Below are 26,437 nucleotides of genomic sequence, written 5' to 3'. Positions count from 1 at the left end.
TATGCCACCAATAACAACCAGTGTCCGGTAGCGGCAGCTGACAAAATTGCAGTGCACCCGGGTAATTGCCATCTGTTTAAAAAAAACACGGTATATGGTATTGTAATTCTCCACTATGGGTAAATAAATACAGGAGAGGATGAAGGTAATTTCGAAAGCTACAGATTTGTGTCGAGTGTACACCAACCACTGTATTAGAGCGACGGCGTGCAAAGTCTTTCGGCCGGAGTTGAGACAAGGCATATCATGTACGTGTCACAAAAACGATGCGAAAATCCGATCTTACACCATCAAACTTACCCCAGAACGACGACAAAACTTGTCAGTCATACTGGTTATACCAAAGGTATCCAGGTCAGATGTTGGAACTGAGGTCGCTGTGCCAGTCGCCGTACATGATTCACCGCGTCCCGCAGCGTCTCAAATTTCGATCGAACCAAGTACCGCTGAACGTCAAATATCTCCAGTTACAAGTAGTATGATGAGACACAAAACCGGTTTATTTCACAACTGTACTTTCAATGGACAAATTACAGTCCAAATTGTACAAAAACCGGAATGAAAACGTGTAAAATCCAAACTGTACACGACCCTGCATTTCAAATCGCGTTGTGCGTCAGTAAAAGGTCAGAAAGGTCATCCTTTGTTATGCTAATTTGTGTGTTTACGCTGCTCTATTCAACGTCGATATGTTTCTTTTTCATGTGGAATAAAAATTAGTTTGTATTCAATTTGAACTGTATTGCGCATGTAATTTTTGTATGCATTCAGCGTACAAGGCTAGTACATACTATTCTTATAAATATTCATGTTCAAGGGCCATAATCATGATCTTTTAGTAGATGAAAGTAAACTCTTTTTTTTACTAGTTTTATCGAATTGTCAATATACTGGTATAATATAATAGCAATAACCCCCGCCGAAGTTGGGTATACCACTTGATATTGCACAATTCACTCCATATATGCACTCGCCTGTGGCTCGTGCATATATGTCGTGAATTGTGCAATATCTCGGGGTATACCCGCCTTCGGTGGGGGCCATTGCTTAAATATCCACTTGGCGGGCAATATACCATGTAATATCCATTTTTATTCAATGTCATGTGACCGAGTCTCAACCAATCACAGCATGCGTAACAAAAGTGAGATGTGATAAAACACGTTATAGTCGCGTGTAATACACGTACAACCAAGTGCATGTGTGTTTTTTAAACGTAAATATATTTCAAATATTTCTTTACATGCTCACTGACGACATCTGACTAGCAGTTTAAATTGTTGTTACATTGTTTCAATACTGTCTAACAAGTTGTTGTTGGAACGTTTTACGTAGTGCACTGTAGAGTTGCTATTAACGTAGAACAATAAGTTCCGCAAACGTCGGAGCACGGCAATGGCGTCCTGTCATATTAATCGCTCAAAATGACATAGTTTATTCTTCGGGATTTGTTATTTTTAATATTTATTGTGTCTATGCCTATATTTAATCAGGGCCCCTTGATTTGGCGAGAAAAAGCTAATACATACAACATAAACATTTGGATCTGGTGCTGAAGCAGTTTAATCATCTAACTTTAGTAATCATAATAAAATTACGATCGGTGCCCAGCCTTTGTTTTTGTAACCCCGCCCTCAGCGTCGGGAAATTGGATAGGGAACCACACTGAATCGCCATTTTTTTCGTTCACACCGTTGTATAAAGGTAAGTTATTCGGACAGTCTATAAAATGCTTTCGAGTTCCATGATATTTTAGCTATCATAGGTCATGTGATGTCGATGTTGGATCGTAAAACCATCATGGCAAGTCATTAACTCAGAATTGTTGATGAAACACATGTAATGTAAAATGCCCTCTATATTGCTATATTTAAATAAAAAAACGAAGAAATGTTATGTAGTTATTCCACACAACAAAATTACAACCATCAATATCAGCGTTTGAAAGATTATATACCTCAAGCTACACATCTTACCTGTCACGCAGAAAACTCATTTTTTTCTGCACACTTAGTGATTGAAAATTATTTTTGAATGCCAACGCAATTCACATATACAATTTAAGTTAACAATAATTCAACTACTTACCTGGAACACAACACACCCGACCTTCCCAACAATAGTCAGGACAGGTAGGATAATATGAATAATACCAAGACTAATAATAATACTAAAACGAATACGAATACGAATACGGAATATTGCGGAAATAAAATGTTAAAACTTTGTCATCGATGTATAGGTCAATGATCAACTTGCGTGAATATAATGTTGGTAACAGCAAAATTGACTTCTGACTGACTGACTGACTGACTGCTCATTGCCAGTTTTAATTATAAACCGACGCATGTTTTATGAGCGGAGGGGATTGCCAACCAGCCTACCGGCTTGTCTCATATATAACCCAGTTACGGTATATAAACACGGAATTCTAAAAAACCCATTGCCCAATTTACAACTGAATCTAGGAGAGCCATGGCACGGTTTCATTGCACGAGCTGTTAATGCTTTCTTAACAGGTTAAATACCGTCATAGCAAACTGGAAGTATTGTAAGTAGGATTTTGACGTAATAAGATTTGATAATTCTTTATATTATAAGGACACAGTTACTGTACACTGCAGAGAAACATTGAGGAACATACTGCAGTCAAACCCCAATAAATCTATACATATTTATATACATCGATACATATTCATAAATTATGGCGGTTGGGGTTTCTCCCTACTACGTTTTGACCCGTGACTATTTTGTAACATTCGATAGCGGCGAGTTTTCATTCAAAATTTACTCAGAAGTTACTTTGTTCCAAGCAGTTCACCTAGATTCTTTGTTATTTGCAACGTTTGCTTCCAGGGAAAAGACCGTTTTTGTCGAGTACGATGTTAATTCATTGCTGGTACACGCATGCGTATTTCGTTTATTCTGTATTACACGTCCTGGATCCATGGCAATTAAGTAAAGATAATAAATATACTCTCCATATTAGACAGAATTTCGTAAACAAGAATATGTATTTGCTGTTAAAATTGTCTACCACAAGTGTAGATGCAAAACAATATTCATATTGATGTATAGTGGTTATATTATGAATATTATTCATAATATTTGTATGATCAATTTGTTTATGTGACAGTTATAGTCACACTAACTATCGGCAAAATGTAGATTGATCATGCAAATTAACCGTTCTCCTCTGCGTTTAGGTTGTCAGGAAAGTTTAAGTTTAAATTGTTCCTAGGATGACAAGGAAATCACATGTTTTGTCTCATGTAACAAAGTAGCAACCAGGTGGTTATGAATATAATTAAGCATGTTTAATTATTAAATACTTCTTATATTAGAACAAAGTATATACAAAATTATCTAATTATAAATACATTACAGAATACATCTCTTGAAGCTATTTGAAATGTCAAACAGATAACGCCCATTTCAAAACATATGTATCTCAATTTGTCTTTTATGTTTGTTAATCTGATTATTCATATTTCCTGAATAAATCGAAGACCAATCAGGGAAGATTAAAACAAAGACTTGCTTTGTCAACAGATAAATAAAGATCGGTAAACACTATGTAATATCCTAGATATTTATTGTGGATTGTGTGAACAGGGGCTTCTTAGTTCACGTCCAATTTCTTAAAACTCCCTGTGATTCCTGTCGTTGGGTCATTTGCAGTAGATTCACCTCCTAAAATCTCATCTGCCTTAAGAAATCCGTACTGACTATTCTCTATAAAATAATCTTCTGCTGCCAGTATCTTATCTACAAATTCAGAATTACCAAATTTTTCCAACTGTCCACCAAATTCACTGGGTAGTATGGCAGATGGAACGTACTCGTGTAACGTACCGAATTCCTCTCCGTGAAAATGTATCTGTAATTATGAAAACAACGTAGATTAATTCATACTATAATAATCAGATATACACCTACTGATATATGTGATGCAGAAATGCGAAATAGCGTTTGTAATTATTCAACTGTTGAGTTTGTTAGACCATAACAATACGCATGCGCATGAATAATATGGCTGTAATATGGTTTTAACGAACCCTTGATTTCATCTTCTCCGTCAACAAAGGTTTCACCACAGAAAAGAAAATATCAAATATGTCCGGTTGTCGCAAAAGATGTTCCGAATTTACTCGTATTGGTGTTGAATTCTGAAAAAAAAATGTGTATGTATGTTAAGAAGAACGCAGAAATATATTCGATGACAGCCATTGCTTATTATTATATTGTGATTATGGACATATTATGTCCAGTATGTCCACGTGATCATTTGCATTAATCAAACGTGATGTGTCATGTACAATTACTTGCCTCAAACACATCAATTAACATCCTCATATTTGATGGAGTACCATAACGGAGATGCTTTCTTGTCATACCACTGTGATCTACAACACTCACTAATCCATTCACTTGTACGTTTTCATCTAATAGAAGTATTTCCGAAATCATCAACCATGATTTAATCATGTCGTGGAATGGCATGGCACCTGGTTCTATTTCATCTATCAAAAGATATATGAACAAGTATCATAATAATGTACTTCATTTACCTGAGATATGTGATGCCACGTAGACAATTGAAATACAAGTGTGATTTATACATGAAGAGTCTATGTTATATGACTAGAAATGTCTAATTGTCAAAATGTATTAGTTCATACATTTTCTTGATTATTTATTCACTTTCACTTTGTCTTGACTACTAAGTTCCTGAATAACATTTTTCTTTTTGTGATGTGGTAGTAAATTTAACATTGTCAAGACATCAAGCAAGTTGATTTTTCTTACAAAATGTGTATAATTGAATAAGGTTATCGATTATTCAAACAACATATTGTAACATAACATTTTATAATATATGTTTCTTTAATGTAATTTTTAAATAAAGAGGCCATAATTAGGAGTTGGTGTCCATTTATGGTCCTTGTTTTCCACGCTTAAATGTTTCGTCTTGGATAATAGATGGGCGCTGAACATGAATACATTCAACATTAATATCTATGAAGTTTGGATACTATATAGCTTGGTTAAATGTTATATGCCTGTAATTTATATAAGGTCAATACAGCTGCTGGTGGACATATGATTTTTTTTCCTTCAACGGATGACGCAAACGACAAATAAATATGCAAATATTATGCGACTACACATTCTGAAAGATAAACGCTCAAGCACTTGTTTACTGCATTCACCCATTGCGTGCAGAACGTTTTCGTTTTATAGCATATTGCAATTGAAATATGGGTATAGTTTCAATCTCTTTTCAATATAAATCCCGTGCATAAATATGAGAATGTTCTCAAAATATATATCTATATATAATTTTGGGCAGTGGGTACTACAATGATTTTTTCCGTTTTCGACATGACATTACATCACAACACATTGATATGACAAATTGTGTAGTGTGTTCAACAACTCATCCACCACCAATACCTTTAATACCTTTAATTTTTGTATAAAAACGAAACAAAATCACCATATCTTAAACAAAAATCTTTATTGTAGTGTTATTTGATAAAGCCCCGTAATTTAAACTCTGCCTGTGGCATCGACATTTTATTGTGATCGCTACCAAATGTCATGCATGAATCATAGAATATATAAAAACATAACTTGCCCATCTTAGCAAGAAGAACTGTCCGCCCTTCCCTGTCCTTTCCGGGGCAAATCATTTGCTGATTCGCATCAAAAACATACTTTACTGAAGAAGGCTTGAAGTTGTTGAATATTTTGGGATAATCAGGTCGGGCCTTGTAATGGTGTACCATCATCTTAAATGCTTTATCAACGTTAAATTTCTTATTCCTCAGGAACCTCAGTAGAAATTCATCGTCTGAACGAAATTTGATGTCAGCTCTTGTTTTGAATAACTCCCGCAATTCCTGCACTTTTTGTAATCGGGTTTCTGGATCTTCGTTAAGTTCGCGTTTGGCTACCTCCAGTGATTCCGGCGTTAAAGTACATTCATAGGTGCTGGTCGCCATATTTAATCTGTAATTCAAAAATGAGCGGTAAGAATTAATAACAGAATAATAACAAATATTGCTCTGTATTTTAGGCAAAATATAGCAAAAGTAAGTTCTGTATTTTCACTTTCGGAATATAAATATCACAAAAATGTCTATAAATAACCATTATTGCTATTTTCGGATGCTGCAGTATATTGGTATTGAAACATTATGGTCATGCAATTGTTGTACAAGCACAACGTAGTTAAGGAAAGCACAAATATTATGCTGAATAGTAAAATAACAATTGGAGATGCCATGAGAGCAACGCATACATTTAACCTGGAATTGAAAATATTGAGTTTTTTGTTGCATATTTAACTCTGCTATATTTTCCGATTGTTACCCAACACCAAATGAAGTTAGTAAACAAGCATATTTAAAAGTAGTTCCACCATTGCTGACACTATTCATTGAGTAGCTTTTTTGAATCTGTATGTGCAAGAAAGGCCTTGAATCTGAGATAGACTTCTGAGACCATCACTCGACACATTATGAGAAAATATACAACATTCATGAATAGAAGAAGTGGCAAACAGCATGACACACCCATTTGATACAGACAGCCACCCTGACGTTATGATGGATATGTCAACAGGATTGCGGGCTACAAATAGGTTTCAATAATCTCTACTGAAACCCAAAGGTGCTTGTAAGCAGCGAAGGAAATATTTTGTAAAAAAAAAAACCATAAAATTAATATTAATTAATATTTACGGATATATCTAAAAGTTAAGAACAAGAGTATGAAAGTATGAAAGTAACAATAGGACCCGAGATAGTATTTCGTATAGCACTCACTCTGGCGGCTTGCAATGACGATGTTACAGATGAATCTGCCTTGGGTTGTTCAGTTGGAACAGTACCTACTGCCTTATTTCATGAAATAGTTCAATGAGGAAATACACGTGTTAATACTGTCCTCATGAAACAAATACAGTCATTGGAAACAAAGTAGTGTGTGTATTTTAGAGAATGTTAGATGGCAACAAATATAATACTGTTCATTGTCCAGCAAATGATGTTACAGTAGTACGTTGTCTAGTAATTTCTGCCAAATATGTTCAGTAGTATATTCACTAACATACAGCACGTCAGCACATCATTTCTTTTTAGAATAGGAAAAAAATAAATATTCGCAAAATACAACTGAAAGTATGAAAGTAGTGTAAGCCTTGGGAAATCAGGAAAATCTGAACAACTAGAGACTACAATCGCAGCATGTCAACACCTCATATTTGATCTGTATGTCAGCACAAGAACTATCACACTGATCTCAACATGATGAGAATACAAAGAGCTAAAAAGAAAGATATGTGACTACCATCCTTCAAAGACAACGTCAAACAACTAGCTATAAGGCCTGTGTGTAAAATCCAAATCTAGATGATTTTCCCATGTTTCAGTGCAAGTACTTGCTCACCATAAGATCGTAGCTGGAAAAGATCTAACATAGGGATAACACCTAGCATCAGAAATGTTGAGTAAAAGAAATATTTCAAGCCGTAGACTTTGTTAACAGTAAGGCTTTCTTTGCATTGAGTTAGGTTTCTGCCAATCACAAGAACAATATAACGTTCTACATTTGTGGCTTGTAACAATTTTTGATTTTCCTAAAACTAATAATACCTTTCACCATAACTGTGAGAGTTATCTGCATACCTGACTACGAGTTGTCATAATAGCAAGATAATTTTGTAATAAAACTTATTGTGAGCATTTGAATGCAGTTCCTGCAATTATTTATAGCTCAGTGTCAAAAACTACGTACAAACGAAAATAAAAAAGTTCACTCATTCTAGTTAGGTGGTAAAATATAAATTATGGCCCACAGTTGTCATAGCAACAGGCAAATTTGTGATTTGTGAATACCTTAATGCTAAATGTATCTCCTCCTACAAATCTTGGAATGAAGATACTATTAATATTTTGTTTTATTTTTAAGTCTTTTTTACATATGCAAATTACAACAAACGGGTGTAAATAAAGATTTGACTCACCTATTATTATTGTAATAGTGATGTTGTCTGAAACATTTTCTATTTTTACAACTTTTTATTCCAATAAATTGAATATTTAATGTAAAAATATAAAGATATACCTTGTTATCTAATGTGTTTATGCCATTTATTACTCTATTTTAATAAATGTATGTATGTGGCCACCTTTGAACTCCACATCATAAATGGTTAAAAATTGACATAATAATCTTTCGTTGGTGTATAATCTGGGTGTGTGTAGGTCGGGTGCATGTAAACTTAAAATTTGAGTTCATTGTGTACACTTATTTTGCATGTGGACTATTCAGTGTTATCCTGGTCATGTCCTATGTCATAGAAATACATAGCGTTGTGCAACCTTTGTTACTTTAATTTATCTCCTCGCAAGTCAACAAACTTTGATTGTATTGATGGAATATTGATTTTTGATTTACGGATAAGTAAAACGAAATTACATTAACGGATGATGACTGATAACCAGTCACACTGGTTCTCACTACAAGAGGTTACGACCCCCTCCAAATGCTAAGGAAAACTGAAACGTATATATACATATTTACATGAAAAATTTTCCACCTATGCGAATCTGTTTGTGCAGGAATTTTACGACCGTGTACCTTTACTGACGTCAACCAAACTTGTTATGTGGGAAGTTGGCACCTTGCCCATGGGTGACCATAGACTCCATAGACTCCACAACCGGATGTAGTTTGATATCTTACCCAGGACAAATATATACATATTTAAATACACGCAAACGTTGCCTTCATCAGGTAATACCTCACATGTGAGGTTGAGTGCAAGGTTTCTATAACCGTATACCCGGACTGACGTCAACCAAAATTATGTGGGAAGTTGGCACCCAAGGTTGACAGGTACTACACCTTGCCCAAGGGTGAATAGTAGTGTTCTGCCAGTGTCATTGTTTCTGAGTTAATGGCTTGCCATGGTCGTTTTACAATCTAACATCCACATGACCTGTTTACTAGTACTTACAGATAGCTAAAATGTCATGGAACTAGAAAGCATTTTATAGAATGTCCGAATAACGTAACCTACCTTTATACAACGGTGTAAACGAAATAAATGGCGATTCAGTGTGGTTCCCTATCCTACTTTTCGACGCTGAGGGCGGGGTTACGAAAACAAAGGCTGGCACCGATCACCGATCGTCATTTTATTATGATTAAAGTTTAATGTTTAAACTGCTTTGATCAGCACCAGATCCAATCAACTAATGATTATGTTGTTCAGACGCTGAGGACGGGGTTACGAAAAAAAAGGCTGGGCACCGATCGTCATTTTATTATGATTAAAGTTAGATGTTTAAACTGCTTTGTTCAGCACCAGATTCAATCAACCAATGTTTATGGTGTTCCGACGCTGAGGGCGGGGTTACGAAAAAAAGGGTGCGCACCGATCACCGATCGTCATTTTATTATGATTATTAAAGTTTGATGTTTAAACTGCTTTGATCAGCACAAGATCCAATTAACCAATTGAGCGTAAATATTTTCAGGAAAAATTACATATTATGGAGAATTTCGCATATTGGTCTGGTACACAAATAATTGACAACTGACTTCCTAATATGTTTGTAACCGACTGTATGCCGTGGTGTAGGAGTGTTGTGAGGGCCATTGTAAAAACGTACCCTCCTCTCGTTTTCACAAGTCAAATACCACTGTTCTATTTACTGTACCAAGTATAAATCGCAATGTATATTTTCGAACTCACAGTAAAGACATGTGATTAGTCTGTTTTTGGTTGTCTTTAAACTATTAGCCATTGTAATTTGATTATTTTTTTTCTGTAATTTTGTTGTTGTAACCTTTAACCTCCTTCAGTAGGTTGTTATGAGTTAATAAATTGTTGTTGTTGTTGATAGACACATGTTCAAGAAGTACATATTAAACAAATACTACACATTCCAAGGTCAGCGCTTTCGTACACTGTATTTTAGGCGTTGGGTTTTAAGTCATATAAATCCCTCGTTATCGGCCGTAATCTACGTAAGCAGTAAACACAGTAAACATGAGACCAAAATATTCAGCAATCTAGTGTGATACACAGTACAATGATTGAAGTAAATTGCATAAATACAAAATACAGGTTACACGAGTGTGTGTGCATGTAACAGAAATACACGTACAACCAGAACAATAAGTCGCACATGGTTATTATGTGCATTATTGTTTTTTAAACGTAAATATATTTCAAATATTTCTTTACAAGCTCACTGACGACATCTGACATGGCAGTTTAAATTGTTGTTACATTGTTTCAATGCTGCCTAACAAGTTGTTGTTGTTATTCTTTGGGAGTTGTTATTTTTAATATTTATTCAGTATATATGTCTATATTTAATCATGACCCTTGATTTGGTGAGAAAAAGCTAATACATACAACATAAACATTGGTTAATTGAATTTGATGCAGATCTAACTTTAATCATAATAAAACAAGTAACCTGTAGAATGATGTGTGGGTATGAAGTTGGCATGAAGACGAGGTAGTTTATTTAATCAGTGCTGAACTAGAGGATGAAATTATAATGAAGTGCGTTGTCATATAATTTGTTTATTTCAATTTCTCTTGAAGTCAAATAGAATGCACTGGTGAAATCGTGAGTGAAAGGATGTTTCGGGGGTATAGTTTACATTGTGTATGGAGTGGTAGGGTCGGGTGTCACATAATTTGTTCATTTCCAACTCTTATGAAATCACATTGAATTTAACTTAATTTATTTTCGCTGTAACGTTTTCAAGCATTACATGTGAATCCGATTTTCCCTGTGCTGTGTCTCAATAGAGTATGAGGTAAATGGCAATATTTTTTGCATAGCTTCGAGCTGAATGTATCTCCTACAAATTTAGGATACAACATCTCAGACATAGCTCATTGTACTCGGCTTGAGTGTGGGCACAATGATACTATTTGAATTTTTGATATCTTTTACATACATATTTGTGACATGATGTACCTTGTGTGTGTGAAGTTTGAACTCGAGCAATCCAGGCATGTCTCAGATACGGATCCAGAACTGAATTCTTTAAAACAAAATGGCCGCCAGTCGGCCATTTCGAACCCGATCCGAAAGAAAAAATGACGTGCATCAAGGTCCTATTATGTTTAATGTATGTACCAAATTTGAACAAAATCCGTCCATGCATAACTGAGATCCGGGTCCGGAATGGTGAAAAAATGCGATTTTGATGCATTTTCGGCCTTAAAATGGCCGCTATTCGGCTATCGTTAATCGGATCATGAAAAAAATGCATGTGCATATGTCTCATATAATGTGTGATGTATGAGTGAAGTTTGAACTTAATCGGTCCATGCATGTTCGAGATACAGGTGATCACGGACGCACGGATGCACGGACGCACACAGGGCAAAACATAAGTCCCCGTTTTCGGACTACGTCCGAACGGGGACTAAAAATAAAATGACGTTCATCAGGAACCCGTAATGTCTAATTTACTGTATGTATCAAGTTTGAACAAAATCCATCCATAAATGCTTGATATTTGATGATTTTTTAGCACAAAAATGGCCACCATTCGGCCGTTTTTAATAGGATCATCAAACCAATATATCTGTATATCTATGACATGATGTAATAATAAATATTTAAAATTTGAACATAATCAGTCAAAGCAAGTCAGAGTTATGACACTAGAACCACATTCATTAAAACAAAATTTTGAATCTTATCTGGAAAACAAAATTATGTGCATCAAGGTCCTACATGTGTTTTGTATAATGTCCAATTTATATACTAAGTTTGAACAAAGTCCATCTCTAAACAGCCGAGAAACGCTTGATTTTGATGATTTTTTAGCACAAAAATAGCCGCCATTCGGCCATCTTGAATCAGATTGTGAAACAAATTGATGTGCATATGTATAATATCATGTATGATGAATGTGTGAAGTTTGATTGTGATTGGTCCAGGCATGTCTAAGATACAGGTATAGAGGAGTCTGGGGTTAGAAATAATCATACATGGATCACTGATATAAAGAATTTGTTGTTTATTTGTAATGTGCAAAATTTTTGGTATTGGGGATCTCACCACGCTGGTCGGCGGTGGTTGACCCTGACCAGCACTCAAAATTAGCGACCACCACGGAAATGCATCCGACCAGGACTATTGTTCCTTTTTTATTATAATTATGTACCGACCGACACTCATCCTGCCAGTCGTGGATTACAATTTGTAAACAATAGACCTAGTCGCACGATACGTAGCGGCTAGTTAATTTTGTGAAATTAGCACCTCTTTGTTTGAAAATACTTTCTGTGATAGACAGTCTTTAGATTGAAAGCTAAAATTCTTTCAAAATCAATTCCACCTCGATATAACATGGTCAAAGCGGAGTTCACGATCAGTTTACGCTACTCAAGAAATAAATCAACATGTTTATTGCGTGATTTGGTAAAATACATTTGAACTGTTATCATCGCGAATCATGTAAAAACTCTTCTTTCATAACCTATTTTCGAAAACCATCATGCAGTTTTCAACTGAAATCGATGTCAACACATCGTGCTTAGACGTGCTATCGCTTTACTTCCGTAATGTATTTTTTATGATCACAACCATTCGGAAAACTTCAGATTCTACTGGCATTACCATGCAGCATTCTGGTTGGTTAATGGAATTATTGACCATCGGGTCAAAGAACACATGCCGGTAAACTAATACGTCACAAACATCATGGCGGGCTGTGTTTTTTACTGAAGCGATCGAGTGATCAAAAATATTCACTCCCGATAAACCTGAGTCAAACTTTACTTTTATTTCAAATAAAAAAAAGAAAAGAAAATGTTTTGCTTGGCATCATGACTAAGTAAGAAGAATTATTGGTATAATTGGTGTATAACATCGTGAAGTAAGTTATGTCGCGTCGTAACTTTGAAAGTTCGGAAGTTTTATTTGTTCGTTCATTACTGTAAATATATGTTTTAGAAGTTGATGGTACGAATAATAAATAACAACAATACTCCAAATAATTATGTGGTCGATTTTTTTGAAAGAGAATGTATTTGGAGTAAATAAGATCGTGAACATATTCCTGGCTGATACGTTTCAAATGCGTTTTACAATAGACATTAATATTGCAACAATAATTTATTTGTTTCTGTTTTTTAGTCTGCAGCATTCGCATTTCGAATATATTTAATTTTTAAATTAAAACTTTTTTAAATTGTGAAACATGTCTTAATTTCAAAAATATTTGCACTGCGACCGAACTCAATATTCATTGCTAATTAATATAGCTCATTATTATTCATGCCCGACTGGCGTTGGGCTGGCGAGATCCCTGGAGTATATTTATCATCTTTACTTAATTGATTTGTATCATAATCTGAAACACTTGTTTTCTCTAGAATAATGCTTGCCATGGATTCAGTGTTGTCAGAGTGGGTGTTATTTACATTCGGTCTTTGGTTGCCCACTCAACACTGCCAAGGATCCTGGACACGCAACAAGACAAAATAAACAAAATGCGTGTACTGTACCAGCAATGAATTGACACTGTACTCGACAATTTAAGCAAACTGCTTCACTTCATTCGAAGTTTAATTGAGATTTTAATGGATAAATTCAGTTAGGTTCAGATATTGACCCGTTTATGTATGGCCCATCAAAACAGTGCTCATTAATGTGCCGTGCATCAACTCCATGTTGCTATAGCAGGGTCTATGGTGGTGTTTGAGAGAACAGTCAACGAACAAGTGGCCATGCATTCACACATCAGTTGCTCACTTTGAAAGCGATGGTTTGAAAAATATATTTATCTTGGGGTGGGGACCGAAGGAATACAGTTGACTTATGATTTCATGCGAGTGTGCAGACAGTAACGACACACAGTTGAATACCAGACAAGACACAGGTCAAATAAGTTTAAACTCAAATATATATTCACCATAAGGCCAGACTTTTATTATCCCTAATCACAACTTAAATAGTTACAAACCCCTAAACCCCTGTTGGTCAGTCCTGACTATACCAAACACACTACCATAACAGTTGCACACACAGTATGGTCTGCACATGGAAGGAGCCACGACGCTATTGTTTTAGCTTCACCTCATGATCGTTTGTCAGTGTTTGTTCACAAACATTGTTCTTGTTAGCTTTTAGCACCTTCGTACAATGGGTTATGCTAATCCCGAGCATTCGGTAATATTCAGAGCATGTTCGGAAGCGATATCATAGTCAGACCTCGCATGTACAATATTGAAAATGGCGTCTAGTTTGAATGCTGTTGATTCCGGAGATCTTGGCGAACTTTAATGGAAAATTGTCAGATATAACATTGATTGAAGAAGAACTGATGAAATATCGTGAATTTTGTATTTGTAATGGTAACGAGACTTAATCAATGATTGCTTGTTACGATTGCATTATTCAATGGTACCATTGTCAGTGCGTGGCGCCCGAAACTGTCGAAATGTTTGGCCACCGGACATCGGCAAACACCAACAGAAAAGATAGTATCGAAAGAAGAGCATGCCTAGACACTTTCTCTGTGATAATATTTTTTAGGAGTCCTTAGGAATTGTTGTTATAGGCACTCAAAATCTTGTTCTCGTTACAATTGCTAATAATTAAAACATGTGAAATTTGTTAAGTCAAACGTTGAATTTCCGGTTGTGAAATACATATTTTGACATTTCACACCTAAACAAACCCGGTGCGCATGTGTGATGACCGTAGTTTCATAATGCGCATATATTTTATACTTGCATTAAAAAATGGCGGGGTTGTGTCATACTGTGCGTACTTGTTACTTGTGTAAACAATCGCAAACTATCATCAACATCAAAGATGAGCTAGACAATGTCCTTATCAGGATTAATTTGGATTGAAACAAAAGGAAATAAGCCAGTTAAGAGGCTTAAGTGGCTACTTGATAGGCGTCGAGGCTCCTTCCGTTTGCACCTTCCATGGTCTGCATTGAACAATATTGTCAGCTCTCAACAATCAAAGGTATAAATATAGCACATATAAATCTCTCTTAACTATGTGTTTTACACAATAACAATATAATAATTACACAAAAGTCACTGTAACCATCTGCCCCAGACTATCTAGTCCACATACAGCAACACAGTCCTCTGCTGGATACTAAACTGAATGTCTTGTAACTACGGTAGTATACACAAGTACTGTACAATCAATGATGCCCAGCAGCTCGGCGTTTATCCATACACCTGCACTCAAAGTAGCTGAATGTTCACCGCGACGAAAGTGTTGGCAACAAATGAAAATGTGGGCATAACTTCCGCTGTATTCTTTAGTTTCTTGCTTTTGGCTACAGCTCATACACAATACAGACAGATAACGGCATGTCCGTTCAACAAATCAGGTTCACCACAATAATTCAATGTCACAATCAGCACAGATGGCATAAATACAATGCAGCTACACTATTCGCACACGAATCGATGAAGGGAGTCGCCAGTTGACTCAGACACAAATAGTACTCATAGTTGATCGGTGGTCTAAAGTTCAACTTCCGCTTATGCCACGGGCGCCGCCATCATGTTTCACTATTTACATCTCTTGATTCGCGTGAGCGAGATCTGCATTCACTTCAGTGTACATTTTCATGTCAGACAGTTCTGATTTCAGAAATCCACACCAGAAATGATAATTCTGGTCAGATTCACAAAAGACTAGCATGGGCGGGGCTACGGACTTCTCTACTGTTGAAAAATGTCACTCCCACTGAAATTCAAGCTAGATTTAGTCTGTTCCCACTCACTTTATCTTGGAGTGTCCTGAACTAGCTGCATTCAAATCATGCGGCGGCTTTCGATCTTCGGCTCGCTCTTGACTCCCTAAGCTAGTGAAGGACTTTTCACGTGATCACAAACTCCGCTAAATAACATCAAGTTTAACTCAAATGTAGCCTGACAAGTACGCCAACTTGTCAGGCTAACTTAAATGATACACAACAATTAACAACACATGCAAAATAGAAAATGAATAAATATTGCTATCCACAAATCAGCAAAACTACAGCATTTCACTGTGAATCACAGCTGACCACCTAGCTAACTAAGGTAGACCCCTCTAAGAACACGTGATTTCCAAATTGCATCATACTAGTGTAATTACAAATAAATCTCGCGTGTCTCAATGTGTTTCGTTTCTGTCAAGGGTCGAGTCAGCCACATAAAAGGGGGTTTCTTCTAACTATCTAAATCATAAAGGATTGTTTCGAAAACTGTACATGGTTACAGAAGCAAACGTTGCTAAAAACAAAGAAGTTAGAAAGGATGAACTGTTTGTAACAAAGTATCTTCCGAGTAAATTTTGAAAGAAATCTCTGTCTATCGAAGAATGTTAAAAAATAGTCACAAGCCAAAACGTGGTATTACTAAAATTACAGTACACAAAGTCTGAGAGGAACCCCAACCGCCATAATTTATAAATATGTATCGATGTGTTAACGCAAATGCATTTGGTAGATTTATTGGGGTTTGACTGCAGTATGTTCCCCCAATGTTTCGAGTCTATGATTATCTTAAATTGTAAATCAGAAATTTTCTCTGCAGTGTATAGTAACTGTCTGTCATTATATGAAGAAATATCAAATCTCATTACTTCAAAATCCTACTTACAATACTTCCAGTTTGTCGTGACGGTATTTTACCTATTCAGAAAGCTCCGTCATACAATGCAACCATGTCATGGCTCTCTTTGATTCAGCTGTAAATTGGGCAATGAGTGTTTTAGAATTCCGTGGTTATACACCTTAACTGGGTTATATCACAGTCACTCTATTTGGTCCTAGTAGAGTGACTGTGGTTATATATGAGACAACTTGAAGCCAGTAGACTGGTTAGCAATCCCCTCCGCTCAAAAAAACATGCTTGGTCGCCATGGTAGGGCATAAGTGTAATATAATAATTAAAACATTTGCAAGTTGATCATTGACTTACATTTTGATGACAAAGTTTTAACACTTTATGTCTGCAATATTGCGATAGCACTGTGAAATATGAAACTATTTTTTTTTTACCTTGGCATGGTTACTAAATTTTATCCATGTCGATGTGGTCTGTGAGGTCAAATTCGAGTTTTGTTTCTGTGGTCTAATTTTCACGTTCGTCCACTCGAGTCTTCAAATATCGTTCTAGAAATTATCCCGAGACATGATTATAATATAACCTGAATATAATGTCAAACAACCGACATAATTGCTTTAGTTTTCTGAGATAGAATGAGAACTTGAAAGAAACATTGCAAGCCATAATTGACAATAGTCGATCATTTAGATAGAAGTCGACACCATGAAAACACACAATAAGTGTATTCTACACAACGTAGTATATGTAAATATATATATTTTTGTGAACATTGCAGCATATTCCCCGTTGTGTCGTCACAAGGAAGCACAGTCCCTATGTAGAAGACGCAGACCAGCAGCGTCAATGGTATATTCCCTACTTGAATTCCCGGCCTTTAACTGTATTTTATCGCCACATAGACGTCTGGATTGCGCATAGGCCATGATTAGAATGCCACGCGAACACCGATTTTCGCGCATATAGGCGAAAATGCGCCTCATTTCAAACGCGAAGCTACGGCCAAAAGTCAAGTTTTAGCTGTTGTCATAGCAAGAGTAGGAAGAAACATTTTTTTTTTCTTCTCATTTGTACATCTTTCTCGAGTACAGGTCATTGTGTCAACACAGATGGCGCTATTAAACAGCACAGACCTGTCAGATCGGTTGGTTTGCGGCGATCTGCTGTCAATGCACGGGCTGTGGTTGGTTTGCGGCGATAGTTCAGACCACTTTTTCCATAGTTTCACGCGCGGTATGTGTCAGATCGTTTGGTTTGCGGTGATCTGCTGTCAATGGAGTACAGGTATGACCTGCCTGCCAAGTTCAAACCAAATTGGCACAGCCAAAAAATCACAAAGAGTTAAAAAGCCGGTCCTAGCGAAAAGTTCCCCCAATATTGAGGTCATATTTGTCGGTAATAAAAAATAACTTTGAATGCACACTTCAGCTGTGTAGAATATGATATGTCAGAGGTTTTTAATTCAAGATTTGTGGTAGCGCGAGATTAATCAAAAATAATTTTTCATGGTAACGGTGGGCAACAATTTTTTTTTCAAATTTTACCACAGTGACCTAACTAGAGTGACCTGTCTGCCAAGTCTGATCGAAATCGCCCAGTCAAAAAAATCACAGAAGTGTCATTACATGAAGATACAGAAAATCACACACAAGTGATTTTGAGGCGGGCGGATCGCCAATAAAAGTACTGACGACAAACGAATATGCAACAGATTTCCTGGTGATTAAGATACGCGATTCAAAACAAATTAGTTAAATCATCGTCACTTGATGGTTCCGGCGTTTATATGCCATATCTATCACGTGATCATAATTTAACTGGTACTTATATCAGCGTGACCGCGTTTGTATTTGATATGATGTACTCGATAAGCAAATTTCGCCTCAATTCAGCATGTATGTCCAGACGAACTTTTAGTAAATACAGACACGTCAATCCTAATGGATGATTGTTAGTGATAAACATTAGCATATATCTTGTGCTTTATTATAACCAAACTTGCAACATTGTCATCAAGAATAATAGCAGAAACTTGGAACTTAGAAAGGTATGGATTTCAGGGCTGCTAAGTTAGACTGGCCACAGTCGGGCGATTTTTTCAAACATAGGTGTAATTTTTAATATATTATATATATAAAAATATGTTCCCCATACGCCGCGAAATCCCCCACGGTCATGCAAGCTTTTGCGATACCCGCTAAAAGGCCAAATTGAAAATTAAATATATTTTTTTTTGTAAAACAAAAAAGAAGTCCCGACTTTCCCAGTCTATAAAAGTATAAAAAGTTGTTTATAATATTAATTTGGCACTTAAATTATGAACCAATCTTGCACTGTTCATCTATTATGGATCATATGCCCTTATGAATATATTTGATTAATTAATTTTATTATTACTCCCCCACATGAGCCGTGGTTGAATCACATGTCATCGTGAATGAAGGAATATACAAAATCGTCCAATCGTGTTTAGTTTCTCGACCTCTTTTGTTCACATCCATGATTAGTTGAACTTTGACTTCTGTGGCATAAGTAGATATAAACCGTCACGGTACTTGGATTGATGAAGGAGACGGCTGAATAATAGCGCTACGTACTTCAATGGTGTAACATATGGTAATCAGACAACATTCTCCTATTTATATTATCACTACTTGAACGTATAATATTAACATTATATTATATTAAATAGTTCGGACTGTATCGTAAACTGTACGTTAGATTGTACGGTTTTGTACAACGCTGAACTGTAAAGCGGCGAATGTCAGTCGTGTTTGAATGCCTTAACCAGTGTGTGTATGCTAAATGCGTGCATGTCTTTTGTTGATATTTTTTTGGGAAAAGCAGTTGTAGCGCAGAACATTGGTTGTATTAATTAGGAAAAAAGGGCGATGAACTTCTCAATATCGCGTGATAACCAAAGTCTGGGTCTCGAATGTGACAACTAATGGACGAGCCAAAGTCCGAGGTTTGTTTTGACGCAGTATTTGGTAGTGCTTTATCATAATATAGCAAAATGTCGAAACATACTCGCTGATACAGGGAGTATGCCGAGGAATAATGAAGCGAATTTCTTGTTTACTAGCAATTGACAATACTATCCAGATAAACTATACAATTTCATTAAAATGAAATAATCACAAAGGACAATGTTACGCGTCAGTTTTAATAATATGATATACGATTACTCTCATAAGACCAATAAGTCTGCACTCACCGTGTTAAGGTTTTAGGAAAGCTTAATGTATGCATGTATTCACTATGGTTGATCTCCTACACGCAAATGCAACTTTAAATCATTAAGATCGGAATAAATACTTCGCTTGGTGACTCGCAGATGATGGATTGTTTTATTGATTGCAATTTTTTTCTAAAGCTACATTTCAAAATCCACCTCTCTGACGTTGAATATTGTACTTACTACACGATAATTGAGCCATAGTCTGTGTTTGTTTGTTTTTTTTGTTTGCTTTTAGCTGAAGAAAAAAAAATATGCCAGGCCCGCCTAACTCTACGTACAACTGTACGCTGACTTCGGAATCACTAGAAATAGCAAAAGCGGAACTTAATGAAGATCCTGAAACCCGATTACAAAAAGTGCAGGAATTGCGAGAGTTATTTAAAACAAGAGCTGACATCAAATTTCGTTCTGACGATGAGTTTCTACTGAGGTTTCTGAGAAATAAGAAATTTAACGTTGATAAAGCATTTAAGATGATGGTACACCATTACAAGGTCCGACGCGATTATCCTAAACTATTCAACAGCTTCAAGCCATCGGCTATAGAATATCATCTATATAAACACACACATATGGTCTGTCCTGGCAAAGACAAGCTTGGGCGAACAGTTATACTTGGAAGAGTTAGTAAGTAACGGATCTTTGGGTCCTACCTGGATTTTTTGTTTCAACCTTTGATACATTTATTTTCGTTTATTCATAAACGTTACATATGCCCACTAGTAAAGTTAATCCTTGTAACGTTACTCCTTCTAATGTTACTTTTTGTAATATTACTGCTTGTAATGTTTCTCCTTGTAATGTAATTCCTTGTAATATTACTCCTTGTAATGTTACATCTGGTAATGTTACATCTTGTAAGGTTACTCCTTGTAATATTACTGCTTGTAATGTTTCTCCATTGAATGTTATTCCTTTTAATATTACTTTTAGTAATGTTACTCTTTGTAATCTTACACTTTGTAGTGTTACTCCTTGTAATGTTAATCCTTGTAGTGTGATACTGTTACAGTACTAACTACATATACATGATTATTACATTGTATTGATTACGTAAAATTACTTTGGTAGGTACATTGGAAGAGTCGTTTGATGTGCATAACGTCTTGAAATCTATGCTGATGTTGTCGGAAATGCTTCAAGAAGATGAAAATATCCAAGTGAATGGAGTTGTACACGTAATGGACTACAGCGGCATGACCAGAAAACATATTCGATTTGCAACTCCGATGGTAATGAAAATGGCTGTTGATGTGTTGGAGGTAATTAATTTTAACACAACATGTGTGATAACTAAAGTATAAACAGTATATATCAAACTACCCAGCTTTGTGTTTTTTTGTATAGTGATATCACACATTTTGGGAATCGATTGCTCGATTGTAATTAAAAACGACTATCAACATGATTCAATGTTTCAATCGCGAAACAGTTTTCTGTCTTTTTCCATTTTCTTGACCATTTGCCTTTACTAAACTTCAAGTGTTGGTGTTATTTAACAGTGTCCTAATTCCCGCAAATACATCAACAATTTCCTATTTGTGTTAACCTTGTCCCTGTCAGCATATGTTTGCTAATATTGGCTACCACAATCTCTGCATTAAATAAAACGTGGATATATGGGTAGCTACGAGCAAAATCAACAGAATAAATATCTCTCCACAGAATTCAACTCCAATACGCTCCAAGGCAATTCACTACATTCGTCAACCAGATATATTTGATATCATGTTCTCAGTGTTGAGACCTTTTATGTCGGACAAGATGAAGAAAAGGGTATGAATCACCAATTGCTCAATTATATCTTGAGATATTGTCTTTGTACCTAAAGTTTACGACCAGATATAATATGTACACCCTGCAATTATGTCATTTTATTTCGTGGTAATGATATAATGGTGGTCAGTAATGTACTAACGCACTTTTTATTCGACAGTTACATTTTCACGGAGATGAATTCGGATCACTACACGAGCATGTTCCATCTGCCATACTACCCAGTGAATTTGGTGGACAGTTGGAAAAATTGGATAATTCTGAATGGGTAAAGAAGATACTCGCAGCAGAAGACTATTTTATAGAGAATAGTCAGTACGGATTTCTCAAGTCACGTGAGATTCTAGGAGGTGAATCTACTGCAAATGATGGAAACACGGGGATTACGGGAACCTTCAAGAAACTCGAAATAAACTAAATAGTGTTCACATTTATATACAACAATTTTTGCCGACGTGTACTTTATACTAATATGAACAGATTAAATGAGACATTCACAAATGTACTGTAATTTCTTTGTAATAACAAGACTTCACGTATTCGATATAGGCGGGGTATGTGAACTCAATAGTGACAAAGTAGTTATAATATTGTCATTGTAAAATTGGTGAAATAAATTACTTCGTTCGATATTTCGTAGTTTCATTTTGTACGCAAAAATGATGTTCAGAGAAACGAAACTCCGTCACCTAATCATACAAATATAAGCAAACATCAATCAACAATCTGAAACTTCACTACCAACTTTTATAGCAAGCAATTCTCCGGGTGATTATATTCATTTGTCTCACCCATTATACGCACATTCCCGTCCTTGCCCAGTTATCAAGCAATAATGGACAGTGCAACGTCCTTTATTCCATCAATGTTTAACTCCTATAATCATTTAATATCACTAAGTTGAGCTGGGGTCAGTACAAAGTTGCAGCTTATACGTTAAGTTCGTTGACCGAAACTTATGTTAATAAGACACATCGCCCATATATATATGTGTGCAACTAGCAGCATAATTCAGTATGATCAAGTCTTGTTTGATGGTATTTTGGACATTGCACATATATTTATAACACACTTGTATTGTTAAACATTAACACAGTCTCATGTTATTAATAGTAAGTTCTACATAGGCTGCTCGTCGATAGAGTACTAGCTCGCAACGTGGCACATCCCAGGTAAGTAATATAATTCTAACACCATAAGCCTTGACTCGAGACACAACCCCATGTTGAGCATGTCACCGAATATCTGAGTACTCACGTCAGTTTTGAATTATGTAAGTCCCTGCTTATTCCATATACTAAACCAACGCTATATATTTTGAAAACTTATACATACCACAGGTTATGATAATAAAATTAAGCCATTCGACAAGTTTTTATAAACGGATACGGAGTCAATACAGAGTTATGATTGATGTTCGTTGACGTTGACGTTCGTTTGTTGAACAGCCTGTAGTTCAAATAAAAACATATGGATTACGCATTGCCACCATAGCAGACCTCGAAGTAAATGTGCGTATTTCACTGTCTAAATGTCTAAAAGATGATGGACACCTATTAACACAGCATACAGAGCTATCAGCGTCATACAGGGTCGGACGAAATAGACTATATTGTAACTTGTCACGTGGCAGCCCATACCGACGCGTTATCTTTTGTGATCATAACTATTAAAACCAATTCACTAAAATCGGGATTGTGATTTGTCGTAGCTTTTAATTTTGAATACTAGTAAAACATTCCAAGCTAGTTTGTTAACAATTGTAGACTCTTAATTTGAGTACACGTCTTGTGGACGCACGAATAGTTGATTAATGTCATGCTAACGGGTTTTAAAAGCATGTACTCAGTAATCAGCTAACCCATCATAACATGTACATACTAATCAGCTAACCCACAATAACATGTACACACTAATCAGCTAACCCATCATAACATGTACGCACTAAATAGCTAGCCCATCATAACATGTACTCAATAATCAGCTGACCCATCATAAAATGTACACTAAGCAAATAACACCGAATAAACGGCAAGGTAAAGACTATGTCTAATTATAGTAAACGCGTACTGCGTGCGTGACTCGAACCGGCGCTCGCGTACGGCACCTAATCGCCTAGCTTCACGCCACTACACGTCTTCCCCTCGGCCACCGGGCATCCCCAAAAAAGGATGCTTAATAACCGAGTTTATTACGTGCAGAGAACATGAAACCCGTCTGTAGTCCTCTAGGACTAATACAGTAGTCACTGGTACATTGAACGTGTGCATTGATATAGTCATGATAAGTCCAATCTTATTAAACTGTAATCTTAGTTTGAGTTTTATTTTTTGTAAATATGTATTGTTATTATACATTTAATTATTAATTTGCTGGCAGTTTTGGTAATCGAGAAAGCGCACAAGTATTACAAAATGTACGTAATAATAATAACAACAACTAGCTTTTGGTCTACATATTTGATAATACGAGACTAGATAACGTAATCCAACAGACTGTCATATGCCACTTCTATTCAAACTCGCAACCCCTACTTCGACACGTTCATCAGGCAGTGGTGATCATGAATCCGAATTTCAAGATTTTTCTTATATTACAGAACAAATAATGCCAGCTAATACTACCTACGAATGTACCTTAACCCCGGAATCACTGGAGGTAGCCAAACGCGAACTTAACGAAGATCCCAAAACCCGATTACAAAAAGTGCAAGAATTGCGGGAGTTATTCAAAACAAGAGCTGACATCAAATTTCGTTCAGACGATGAGTTTCTACTGAGGTTCCTGAGGAATAAGAAATTTAACGTTGATAAAGCATTTAAGATGATGGTACACCATTACAAAGTCCGACGTGATTATCCCAAACTATTCAATAATTTCAAACCATCGGCAGTAAAGTATTATCTAGATGAACATACACAGATGGTCTGTCCCGGAAAAGACAAACTAGGACGGACAGTTGTACTTGGAAGAGTTGGTAAGTAGTAACTTCTTTTCAAAATGAAATTGGATTAAATAAAACTAAGTAACTCTTCAACGAATGATTATGGGTGAAATAAATAAAACAGCATTCAACAAGATCCGATCGTTGTTTATTTGAATGGGTAAAATTTGAAAATGCCTGGCACTAACCTGTATGCTGACAACCACTGTGTCAGCACTGTACATGGTAAAATTAGAAATTGCAGTTAGTTTAACAAAGTTCGTATAGTTAACATTATGATTTCATTTGTTTGGTAGTGTGTATTCATAAATACATGGGTAGTTATGTTACCTGTTGTGTTCTTACATTATCAGGCAAGATGAACCCAGACACATTCGATTTCCACGATGCGTTAAAGTCAATGTTGATGATGATGGAAATACTTCTGTTAGATGAAAATATCCAAGTGAATGGGGTTGTTCATGTCGTGGACCACAGTGGAATGACCAGAAAACATCTCCGATTTGGCACACCAATGACAATGAAGATGATGGTTGACGTGTTTGAGGTAAGACGAGAAATTATACTTGTCACCATTGATGGCTTCTTGTCAGCGTTTTTGTTGCAGTGAAAATTACTTAGTGATTATTATTTTTTAATATACCATGCTAGATGACTGTCATCTGGTAATATCAAACACTGTGGTGATAGAGTAGTGTTAACCGGGCACTGAATTGTAGCTTTCATTTTAGCATTCATGCAGACAAAGTTTTCACGAACATTAATTTACAAAAATATACTTACTAACTGGTTTTCGGAAATCCCCATCTTCACAGAGTGCAACACCAATCCGTTCAAAAGCAGCACATTATATACGTCAACCAGATATATTTGAGATTATGTTTTCTGTAATGAGACCTCTGCTGTCTGAAAAGATGAAGAAAAGGGTATGTGTCTTCACAAATTTCATATTCATATAAGCATGAACAATTACTGACAAATAACTGTTTTATAAGCTGAGATTCGTATGGTAGTGTTATGTACAATTAACCATGCAGGGAGTAATTCATTTGTTTGTTTGACATTCAATAATAGAAAAAAAACGTACCTATCTTTCCCCTGTAATCGAGATTTCTTTTTCTTCAGTTACATTTTCACGGAGATGAATTCGGTACTCTACACGAGCACGTTCCATCTGCCATACTACCAAGTGAATTTGGAGGACAGTTGGAGAAATTCGATAATTCTGAATACATAAAGAAGATACTGGCAGCAGAAGACTATTTTATAGAGAATAGTCAGTACGGATTTCTCAAGTCAGACGAGATTGTAGGAGGTGAATCTACTGCAAATGATCCAACCACAGGAATAACTGGCAGTTTTAAAAAATTGGACGTGAACTAAACGAACAATTTAGTTATCAGTAATTACAACAGAGCATAGAATGAACATAACAAATCAAAAAATACAGTGTTTTGTATGGTTTTCTGACACTTTCAAAGAAATAACAATGGTTTTACACCACCATTCATTTTATCGATAAGTTTGTCAACAAAGTTCACTGTCAAAAACACACCTTTAAGTTGACATTTTGCAAAATCTAGTTTTCAGAATACAGGAATATATTTTTCAAGGCACAGGTTGGCAGAGTAGCAATAAAGAGTGGTTGACTTACACAGTTGATACAGTAATATCAATTCATTTATACATTAACTTGTTTCGCTATACTTTCCAAGAACACGCAGAAAGCCAAAAAACATCCTGCAAATAGGCAAACTAGTTTTCATAAGTTTCCTTACAAGAGGGATTATTGGTTTATTATGTAGCACAAATTTACGCAAGGAATACATAATGT

General features: G+C 35.9%; 3 protein-coding genes across 3 annotated transcripts; 2 read left to right on the top strand and 1 right to left on the bottom strand.

Annotated features, from left to right (window-relative positions):
* Positions 1-2,995: 2,995 nt before the first annotated feature.
* LOC100376372 (alpha-tocopherol transfer protein-like) lies at positions 2,996-9,137 on the bottom strand. Its single transcript, XM_085503802.1, has 5 exons — positions 9,092-9,137; positions 5,642-6,015; positions 4,330-4,523; positions 4,059-4,169; positions 2,996-3,880 (listed from the first exon to the last, which is right to left on the bottom strand). The coding sequence occupies exons 2-5, from the start codon at positions 6,006-6,008 to the stop codon at positions 3,623-3,625; spliced, it is 930 nt and encodes a 309-aa protein (XP_085359928.1). The 5' UTR covers positions 6,009-6,015; positions 9,092-9,137; the 3' UTR covers positions 2,996-3,622.
* An 11,927-nt stretch (positions 9,138-21,064) lies between these two features.
* Positions 21,065-22,077, top strand: LOC144355636 (alpha-tocopherol transfer protein-like). The gene is made up of 3 exons (XM_078010700.2): positions 21,065-21,145; positions 21,549-21,659; positions 21,820-22,077. The coding sequence occupies exons 1-3, from the start codon at positions 21,065-21,067 to the stop codon at positions 22,075-22,077; spliced, it is 450 nt and encodes a 149-aa protein (XP_077866826.2).
* A 2,189-nt stretch (positions 22,078-24,266) lies between these two features.
* On the top strand, positions 24,267-26,102 carry LOC144355635 (alpha-tocopherol transfer protein-like). The gene is made up of 4 exons (XM_078010699.2): positions 24,267-24,636; positions 24,957-25,150; positions 25,419-25,529; positions 25,729-26,102. The coding sequence occupies exons 1-4, from the start codon at positions 24,267-24,269 to the stop codon at positions 25,984-25,986; spliced, it is 933 nt and encodes a 310-aa protein (XP_077866825.2). The 3' UTR covers positions 25,987-26,102.
* The last annotated feature ends 335 nt before the right edge of the window (positions 26,103-26,437 follow it).

This window comes from Saccoglossus kowalevskii, chromosome 9, assembly GCF_978046115.1.
Source record: "Saccoglossus kowalevskii chromosome 9, keSacKowa6.1, whole genome shotgun sequence".
NCBI lineage: Eukaryota > Metazoa > Hemichordata > Enteropneusta > Harrimaniidae > Saccoglossus > Saccoglossus kowalevskii.
This window is presented reverse-complemented; position numbering and strand designations above follow the sequence as displayed.